General features: G+C 37.8%; 1 protein-coding gene and 1 pseudogene across 7 annotated transcripts in view; both read left to right on the forward strand.

The window, feature by feature from the left end:
* Positions 1–8,180, forward strand: part of FAM135A (family with sequence similarity 135 member A) — a 123,553-nt gene extending 115,373 nt beyond the window's left edge. For all 7 annotated transcript variants that reach the window (XM_089921718.1, XM_089921719.1, XM_089921717.1 and 4 more), the window contains 2 exons: positions 552–665; positions 6,778–8,180. In XM_089921718.1, coding sequence (XP_089777844.1) covers positions 552–665; positions 6,778–6,983 — 320 coding nt within the window. In that variant the 3' untranslated portion in view covers positions 6,984–8,180. The remainder of the gene's footprint in view (positions 1–551; positions 666–6,777) is intronic.
* LOC149747830 (homocysteine-responsive endoplasmic reticulum-resident ubiquitin-like domain member 2 protein pseudogene) lies at positions 993–6,292 on the forward strand (annotated as a pseudogene).
* Positions 8,181–11,099: the final 2,919 nt, after the last annotated feature.

The raw sequence follows: 11,099 nt of genomic DNA on the forward strand, positions 1-11,099 counted from the left end.
ATGGTTCACAAAAAATCGTTACTTTTATTGGAAAAAATCAAAGTGTTTATCCTCTTGACATCATGCTTAAATAAGGAGAAAATATAAGTAATATTAGGCAACAGTCAAATGAAAACCTAAAGTAAAAAGTCAGCTTTAAAGGATTTAAATAGGGTGTTTTGTTTGTTTTTATGGAAGAATATATGTTTCTTTGGGGAATAATCCTAAATATTGATGAATATCCTTTGGAAAGTAAAAGCGTCATGAAACACTTGTTATAGAATTTTAGCCAACCATATCCAGTCTCCCCCTAACCCCCAAGACCACAATCCTTGCTCTCACTCAGTGCAAACACACATTTCTCATATCAGCACATAAACTACATATAAGGAAGCTGGGGATTTTGGTAGAGAATGTATAGAAATTTGGAGAAAGAATTCATCAGTTATTTTAAAAGGCATAAACTTAGTACTACCAAGGAAATAAAGTTTATGACCACTTAATATGATGCTAATAAGTTATTTCAAATCTAATTAATTATTGCACTGTAACTCAGTATTTTTTCTTCACAGGGCTTCACTATTTCAAAAATGTTGTACTAGTGGGCTCTCTGCAGGATCGCTATGTTCCTTATCATTCTGCCCGCATTGAAATGTGCAAGACAGCTTTAAAGGATAAACAGTCAGGTAACAAAGTATATTAGAAGTATTTCAAAGAGCTACGTCTACACATGAGTTTCTCCCAAAGTTTGCTTGCAGTTGTCTTCTCCCTTCTTTTTGTTGTCCTCTCTTTCCTTCGACTTCATTTTACACCCGCTGATAGTAACAGCTATCCTTCCTCCATTTTCCTTCCTTTCTTTTCTTTTGCTGTGTAAGATGTTTTGGCCAATGACACAGTAGTTGTTCTTTTGAAATCTTTTTTTCATCTAATTACCAATGCTTCTCCGTTTTATTGCCTCAAAAGTAATCCATGCTTTAATTTCCTCCGGATTATTGGGATTGGTGGTCGCAGTAATGGTCATGCTGCATGTTCGGCTGTACTTTACTTTTAGTGAAAGATGGCAGCGAGCGGACTCCTCAAGAAATGAAAGAGGAATAGTACAATGTCTGACGCCACAAAAATACAAGTATCGTAAGAGATTACTAGTCATCAGTTCCCATATGTAATGCAAGGAAATGTAGACAACCAGGTTCCTGGGCAGGCTGTTCCGGCTGTCCCAGGGTATCCCACTTTCAGCCCACTGCAGATGCTGTGGTGGCAACAGATGTATACGCATCAGTATTATATGCAATATCAAGCTGCAGTTTCAGCTCAGGCCACATCAAATGCCAACGCAGACCAGCCTGCTACTTCACAGCCTCTAAATGTGGCACATGTTCCTGGAGAAGAACCCTCACCAGCTCCAAACCTAGTGACCCAAGAAAATCGACCCATGGATGAGAATGTTCAGATGAATGCACAGGGAGGTCCAGTGCTAAACGAAGAAGACTTCAGTCAAGACTGGCTAGACTGGATGTACACGTTCTCACGAGCTGCCATTCTCCCTAGCATTGTGTACTTCTATTCCTCTTTTAGTCGGTTTATCATGGTAATGGGAGCCATGCTACTGGTTAACACCGAGCTGGATGGTTTCCTTTTAGGCAAGAAGGAGGTCAGCAACAGGCTCCCAACAATAATGCCGAAGTCAACAATGATGTGCAGAATGCAAACAATCTAGAACTTGAAGAAATGGAGCGTCTTATGGATGATGGGCTTGAAGATGAGAGTGGAGAAGATGTAGGTGAAGATGCCAGTGCAACTCAAAGGCCTGGATTAATGGCAACAGCTTGGTCTTTTATCACCACCTTCTTTACTTCACGAATACTAGAGGGGCCTCCCCAGGTTGCCAATTAGACCTGAAAAATGGTGCCGGCTGCAAAGGAGGGTCTGAATTTAGGAAAGTGTTTTAAATAACAGTGCAGTTTCAAAACATTGATTACTTTATTTTCATCATCATGTATAGAGGTGTTTTTTTTCCTTAAAGCTTCTCATGCATATGAATATTTTAAGCACAAACGGACTACTAAATGTGTGATTTTTTTTTAAGATCTTAACAGAACATAGCATAATAATATTGGTCTTCCAGGTTTTATTAATTTCAATTATGTATTATACCAAGACAGACCTGTTTGTGTGTCTTCTTTAAAGAGCTGCTTCACATATAAATGTCTATAGCTAATATCTCAGCCCTTCAATGTATAATTTGAATAAATATCTCTATTTTCTGTGAATTATCCTGAAAGTTTTAAACAGAATGACCTCATAGTTTTTAACAAAGAATATTATTTACCTAAAATGTGCTAGTAGCACCTTGCCCAGCCATAAAGCAATAAACTTCTCAATAATCTTAATTTTGACATTTGAATAAATGGAAACTTTCTATTTTAAGGGCATGTATCCCATCAATTGGAATTAGTACCTTAAAAAAAAAAGGCAGCTCTTCAATGGAATTAATAGTGATATAAATGTTTGATATAGGCAGTACTTTTATAAAATAAGATTCTGGAAATTGCTCCCTGTAATTTTTTAAAATAAAAGGTCAATTATGAAAAAAAAAACACCAATAAAATGGACAACCTAGAAGAAATTAATACATCTCTAGAAATGTAAAACCTCGAAAGACTGAATCAGGAAGAAATAGAAAATATGAACATATGATTACCTGTAATGAAATTTAATCAGAAAAAAAAAAAAACCCTCCCAGCAAACAACAGTGCAGGACCACACAGATTCACTGGTGAACTCTACCAAAAATTTGAAGAGAGATAACAACTATCCTCAAACTATTCTAAAAAATTGAAGATGAAGAAAGACTTACAGTATTCTACAGTGCCAGCATCACCCTGATACCAAAACCAAACAAAGGCACCACAAAAAAAGAAAATTATAAGCCAGTATCATTGATGAACGTAGAAGCAAAAATCCTCAACAAAATACTAGCAAACCAAATTCAACAATGCATTAAAGGGATCATACACCAAAAGTGGGATTTATCCCAGGGATGCAAGGATGGTTCAGTATCTGCAAATCAGTTGATGTGATACACCACACTAACAAAACAAAGGATAAAAATCACATGATCATCTCAATAGATGCTGAAAGGGACTTCCCAGGTGGTCCAGTGGCTAAGATTCCACGCTTCCAATGCAGGGGGCCTGGGTATGATCCCTGGTGAGGGAACTAGATCCCACATGGCCACAACTAAGAGTTTGCATGGTGCAACTAAAGATCCCGCATGCTGCAACTGAAGATCCCACATGCCGTAACTAAGACCCAGCACAGCCAAATAAATAAAAACAAATATTTTTTAAAAAATAGATGCCAAAAAAGCATTTGACAAAATTCAACATCCATTCATGATAAAAACTCTCATCACAGTGGGTGTAGAGGGAACCTACCTCAATATAATAAAGGCCATTTATGACAAACCCATAGCTAACTTCATACTAAATGGTGAAAAGCTGACAGCATTTCCTCTAAGATCAGGAACAAACCAAGGATGTCCACAATCATTACTTTTATTCAAATAGCATTGGAAGTCCTACCCACAGCAATCAGACAGAAAGATAAATAAAAGTCATCCAAATTGGAAGGGGAGAAGTAAAACTGTCACTGTTTGCAGATGGCATGATACTATTTGCTTTTCTGTGTACTAATAATGAACTATGATAAAGACAAAGCAAAAAAAGAATCCTGTTTAAAATCGCATCAAAAATGATAAAATACCTAGGGAATAAACATAACCGAGGAGGTGAAAGACCTATGCTCTGAAAACTATGAAATATTGATGAAGGAAATTGAAGATGATACAAAGAAATGAAAACATGTCCATGTTCATGGATTAGAAAAATTAATATTGTTAAAATGTCCATACTCCCCAAGGCAATTTACAGGTTCAGAGCAATCCTTATCAATATACCAATGGCATTTTTCACAGAACTAGAACAAATAATCCTAAAATTTATATGGAACCATAAAAGATCCCAAATAGCCAAAGCAATCTTGAGAAAAAAAGAAGAAATCTGGACAATCACACTCCCTGACTTCAGACTATACTATAAAACTGCAGTCATCAAAACAGCATGGTACTGGCACAGAAACAGCCACATAGATCAATGGAACAGAATGAAGACCCCAGAAATAAACCCACGCACCTGTGGTCAATTAATTGATGACAAAAGAGGCAAAAACACACAATGGGGAAAAGATGTCTCTTCAATAAGTGCTGCTGGGAAAACTGGACAATTTCATGTAAAAAGATGAAATTAGAACATTTTCTCACACCATATAAAAAAATTAGACTCAAAATGTATTAAAGATCTAAATGTAATACCAGAAGCCATAAAACTCTTACAAGAAAACATAGGCAGAACACTCTTTGGCATAAGTCATAGCAATATTTGCATCTGTCTCCTCAGGCAATGGAAACAAAAGCAAAAATAAACAAATGGGACCTAAATAAAGTTTTCAGTGTGAAAGCTTTTGCACAGCAAAGGAAACCATCAACAAAACAAAAAGACAACCTACTGAATGGGAGAGAATATTTGCAGATGATACGACCAGTAAGCCAAAATATGTAAGCAGTTCATGCAACTCAACATCAAAAAAACGAACAAACACATTATAAAATGGGCGGAAGACCTAAATAGACATTTTTCCAAAGAAGACATACAGAGGCTAGCAGGCACATGAAAAGCTGCTCAACATCACTAATCATCAGGGAAATGCAAATCAAGATCACAATAACAAATACTGGTGAGAATGTAGAGAAAAGGGACCCCTCGTACATTTGTAGTGGGGATGTAAACTGGTGCAGCCATTGTGACAAACAGTATGGAGTTTCAAAAAATTTTAAAAATTATAGAACTACCATATGATCCAGCAATTCCACTTTTGGGCATATAGCCAAAGAAAATACTAATTCCAAAACTTATGTGCACTCCAGTATTCATAGCAGCATTGTTTATAGTAGCCAAGACATCAGAGCAACCTGAGTGTCCATCACCTGATGAATGGACAAAGAAGATGTGTATCCACATAATGGAATACTACTCAGCCATAAAAGAGAATGGAATATTGCCATTTTCAGCAACATGGATGGACCTGGAGGGCATTATGCTTAGTGAAATAAGTCAGACAGAGAAAGACAAATACCGTATGATATCCCTTATAGGTGGATTCTAAAAAATAAAGCAAACAGACAAATATAATGAAACAGAAACAGACTCACAGATACAGAGAACAAACTAGTGGTTCCCAGTGGGAAGAGGGATGGGGGAGGGGCAAGATAGGGATAGGAGATTAAGGGATACAAACTACTGGGACCTCCCTGGTGGCACAGTGGTTAAGAATCCGCCTGCCAATGCAGGGGACACGGGTTCGATCCCTGGTCCGGGAAGATCCCGTGTGCCGCGGAGCAGCTAAGCCCGTGCGCCACAACTACTAAGCCTGCGCTCTAGAGCCTGCAAGCCACAACTACTGAGCCCACGCACCACAACTATTGAAGCCCTCATGCCTAGAGCCCTTGCTCCGCAACATGAGAAGCCCGCGCACTGCATCGAAGAGTAGCCCCCGCTCACCACAAACTAGAGAAAGCCCGCTTACAACCATGAAGACCCAACGCGGCCAAAAATAAATAAAATTTTAAAAAAAGAAGAGATACAAACTACTATGTGTAAAATAAATAAGCTACAAGGATATATTGTACAGCACAAGGAATAGAGCCAATATTTTATAATAAATTTAAATGGAGTATAATCTATAAAAATATTGAATCAATATGTTTGTACACCTGAAACTAATATAATATTGTAAATCAACTATACTTCAATTAAAAAAAGAAATAAATAATTTTTAAAAACCGTTTTTTATGAAGTCTATATTCTATTGATCCCTCTTTTAAACACATCTCTCTTCTTTCTCTAATTATGTTTCTGTATGTTATTCGCTTCTCATCATTCCTCAAGGCTACATCCTGCCTCTACCCTGAAATTCACGTTGATGGATATGTGTTAGCACTCATCTGTTAGTAATATAGTAATGCATGAGCATTAAACTGTTTCGCCCATTAAGGCAGTTTATGCTTGTATGTGTACATATGTGTGTAACCTTTACCTTCTATGCTTTGCATGCCCTCAATAAATCCATTGTAAGAATTAACCAAAAAGAGGGAGAGAAGAGCACAACTTTGAAATTAAAAGCAAAACGAAGCATTAAATAAACCTGCAGGCCAAAAAAAAAAAAAAAAATTCTTAATTTGACCTTTGAGCCAAACTCACATTGTTCTTCTGATTATGGGAAGTTGCTATTCTTTCTCAAGATAATTTGGAAATATGTGGAATGACATTGGCTGCCATGGAAACTTTTTTAAAGTATTTGCTCTTGACTCAGGTTTTAAATTTTGCCTTATCAGGATGTCTCAGCATGGCTTCTTTACTTTCATAGTGAGTCATAATTGACTTAAGGTTGAAAAAAACTATTTGCTCTGTTATATTCATTGCTTTTAATTAAAAATATCAAGTTGGCAAGAATAATGTATGATAAATTTATTTCACTTGACTAGATAAATAATGTGATTATATTTTCTCTAAAACAGTCTCAAAAGTGATATTCAAGGGGAAAAAAAACTTTTAAAAGACAATTTTCTGCTTTAAACGGAAATAATGTAACTAAATTTTATAAATTATATAAAAGTTGGCATAGAATTTTTTTTCAGTTCTTCTTGTGAACCGATTTTCCTTTTTTCTATTTGTTCCATAGGACAGATCTATTCAGAAATGATTCACAACTTGCTTCGCCCGGTTCTGCAAAGCAAGGATTGTAACTTGGTTCGGTATAATGTCATCAATGCATTGCCCAATACAGCTGATTCACTCATTGGGAGAGCTGCACATATAGCTGTTCTGGATTCGGAAATATTTTTAGAGAAATTCTTTCTGGTTGCTGCCCTCAAATATTTCCATTAGGATTAAATGCATTGGTAGAGACTTGACAATTACCTCATTCAACAGTGATTCAGATAATGTATTATATTAAACTGTAGATGCTGATAAGTTCTAAGAAATATTTATACCTTTTTATATGGAAGATAATTTATATCATCCATGTTTAGAGCTTTTTAAACATCAACTTTACTTTCTAGGTAATGTGGCTGTGCAATATTTTTTTAATTTTATCTTTTTACTTTTCTATTACTTTTTCATATATTTTGCTACATAAGTATTTCAGTGAAACTCTAAGCCCATATGTATGTCTGATTGTTTATTGGCTTGCCACAATCCTCACATCAGACACATTGTATTAGAGGCCATTATTGCTAGAATAGCATGGGATTTTAAATTTTCTAGTATTGGGGTATTATTTAGTTAATCATAAATTTTACTTTTAACATTTTACTATGTTTTAACTGGAAGTAAAATTATGGCTGCTAAAATATATTTTTTGAAATCAACTCTTTTGCCCTCTCAAATCGGGTAGTTCATATATGACAATGTTATAAACATTTTCTATAAAAGAAGCATTATTACTGTTGCTAGTAAATATATGTCATGCCTATTAAAATATATTTTCTACTGGTGATTTCAACATTGTTTCTCATATTGACTTTTATTACTGGAACTTTTCATGTTCATGTTAGCAGCATCTAGAGATTTTTGAATGTTTGAATGCCCTCTGCCTTGATTTGGTTGGAATTTTGCTAAATTTGGAAATGTTGCTTGAACTTTCTGACTACATTTCTTTAACTTTTTTCATGGACTTCCTTGTATGTACATAATAATTAAATGTTGAAATTTATGACCTACTTTTATGAATTTAGATAATTTTTAAATATTGTTAAAATTTGGTGAACTAAAGAGTAATGTAAATAAAATAATTCATGTTTCAAATGGAACAAAATAATTAACTTTACATGTTTGGTGATACAGATGCAAATGTTTTGATATATGGAGATGTAAAGTCTTTTGACTTTATTCAAGGTGCTGAATAGCATTAAATTCACTATTTTCCTTTCCTGTTTTACTTGTGAAAAAAATAATGCACTAAGGATAGATAGGCTTTTGTAAGTGTGTATTGTACAACTGATGCATGTTTATTTTTAGCATTGTGTTATTGCCTCTGCTGCTAATAAATGAACAAATGACTGTCTGGAGGGACAGCAAAAACACTTGCTTATTTTCAGAATACTAGAGGTATATTTTTATTTTTGCTATACACATTTTTCATCTTCACATTCCTTGGTCCTGAGTTTGAAACCCCATAGTTTTTTTCTTTTTTTTAACTAAAAAAAGAAGTTCAACTTATTCTAAGTTTGAATAATCTTCCAGATTTATCAAAGTATTCATTCTTATTCATAATCATATCATTGTTTTTAAGGGAAAACTGCTCTTATGATCATAGTAGGTTGATTGGTTGTTGGTTGTTTTAATAGTTTTAAAAGCACATCAGTGATTATGGTTTCAAGTCTAACAGATTTAACTTCTGATTTACCAGGGAAACTGTCATATGCTATTCACCTCCAAATTCAGAGTGCAGGGGTGGGGTGGGATTCTGAGGGAGAGGGTCAATGATCATAACTGACCTTAGAGAATAAATCTCATTGAAGTGTATACCAGTAAGAATTCTGAGTTGCAGACAACAAAAACCATTGTGATTAACTTAAGCAGAAAAAGAATTTATTGGAAGAATATAGGTAGCTCACAGACTTGACGGAAAGGCTGGAGAACCACTCTTGGAAAGCTGGTAGAAACCGAGGAAGCTAGACTATGACCAAAATTATAGGCAAGTTCCAACTCCAGGGGAGCTGGAGGTCTGTGTATGTTTGTGCCAGCAGGGATGCCTCTGAAAACTGGATCCCAGACATCCACTTACTTCCATCACTCATTCCAGATTCAAAGTCTGGTGAGATCATACGACTGACAGGCTTAGTCTCGTGCCAGCACCCAGGCTGTCAGGCACCCAAGACAGTGAGTATATCGGACTTCGTCAGCTTCTCCAGCAGAAGATGGGACTGTTTCTCCTGCCAGAATTCACTAAACCTGTGGAATGGGTTTGATGACTGAGCACCAAATAGAAAAACACATCAGAGGTCTACTACAGTCCATCTCTTTGCCTTTCCAACATCACAAATATCATATTCACACATTTTTTAAATGCTTCGTCCTGACATACTGCTATTATCCCCCATCCAGTTTCAAGTCCAGGATTTCAGGGTTACGTCCATTTGTCGTCTGGTTTTGTAATGATCTTGCCTCAGTGGTGTGCAGCCCACAGACAAAACTGTGACTTTATCACCCCCCCTCCCCCGCTGCCAATATACAAGGAGAGAAAAGAAATTATTAACTACATAAGCACACGCATGAGCCAGTGAGGAAGTAACTACAGCTAGAGCAGTGCTTTGCAAGTTTCCTTGGTGAACTTCAGGGCCCCACGACAGACCAACTGAAGCAGAATCTCCAGGGTAGGATATAGGGAGCAGTGTGTTTTATGTCCCAAAGCTCTCTGATTTCAAACCAAAACAAAACTATGGTAAATAGAGCCCTCAGTTCTGCCACTGGCCATTAAGCTAGATGGCTATGACCTGTCACCAGTGCCACTTATTCCGTTTTCTTTGTGCTCAACCAGCACCTCAGCTGATCAGATTTCTTTACCTTTTGTGTGACCCAAGGATCTGAGGCTTGGGTGGCCTTGCCTCTATTTGGTTGCAATAATCTTTGCTTAATGTTTACAATTCAACATGGTGTGAGAGGTTATTCCAGGAGACGAGGTCCCCCAAGTTCTAGACAGAGTCCTCTCCCCACTCCCTTTTCCCCCGTGGTCACCAGGGCCCATCGCTACAGCCAGCACCTTAACCACTTTTTCTAACTCCTTACCTAGGGGCATGAGCTACAAATGGCCAGGAGGCAATCCCAACTTCCAGTTCAGAGAAAACACTATCTATCCACTTATACCCCACTCTGGGTACAAACTTAGCATACCAGCAGAACCTGGAATCGTGCAGACGGATGGTGAGCCGCGAAGGATCTGAGATTGTATCTACTTGTCTTGCTTGCAGTCTTGCTGCAGCTTCATGGATGCATGGAGACAGGAGACTCCCAGGTCAGCGACAAGAGACCTTACTACAGCAAAGTCGTGGCCAAACGGTCAGCACAGTCACACCAGCTCCTAGAGCCTCATTTCCCACGGTGATGCTGAGGGCCAAGTGAGGCGTGTACACGCGATGCAGGGCCAGGGCCAAGCAGTTTGGATTGCATTACAGGAGAAGAATCCAGAGGCAAGGGCCAAGCCATTTTTGAACAAGCAGCACAAGCAGCACACAAGCCAGTTCTTTCCACCAGGAGAGCAGCAGTTAAATGGTAGCAATGCTGTGGTTGCCTTGACCCACTTAGATGCCCATATGACCAGATGCAGAAACTGCCCAGTATCAGGCAATGAGTTGCAGCTGGGATACTCAGCAATAATATGCAGGGATGCTCGGGACCCATGGCAGACTGTGTCTCCCCATAATGGAAAGCAAAATACACGGGCAGGGTGTGAGACGTCACAACAAGAGGTCAATCCCTCTGCTGCTCTTTGGAGCCTGTTATTCTGTCAACAGAAGAGCTATCACTGAACACTGTTAACTCATTTGGAGCACATGCCAAATCCTTCAGGACAGCATCCCAAAGCATTTTCGCACCTGGTTCCAAGAGTAAACCTTTAACAGGGCTGTCCTACAAGACCAGCTGCTTCTGATCTGATGGGATACGTGATGAGACTGGTTTATCCCACAGGCATCTGTATCCACAGGAAACAATGTTGTATGGGATGCTACATAAAGTGTACGGAACATAAGGTATTCAGTAAGTCCACAGGTGAAGTGTTAAAAGAAGCATAAGTCAGGGAAAGCAATCCAAACCCAGAATAATTGTCTATTCCTATAGAACAAATTGCTATCTCCTTCATTGTAGTACAGTCCCTTGTAACCAAAGCTGCCACCAGGCTATTCCATATTATATCAGGGACCGATCGGGTTGGTCACTGCAAGTAGTGGTGGCTAGCCCATCAGTCTTCGCAGGGGGGATACTGTGTTAACACATGCATGT

This window comes from Delphinapterus leucas, chromosome 12 (assembly GCF_059928025.1).
Source record: "Delphinapterus leucas isolate spDelLeu-1000000601 "Yukka" chromosome 12, BTC_Dleu_Yukka2, whole genome shotgun sequence".
In the NCBI taxonomy this organism is placed as follows: Eukaryota; Metazoa; Chordata; class Mammalia; order Artiodactyla; family Monodontidae; genus Delphinapterus; species Delphinapterus leucas.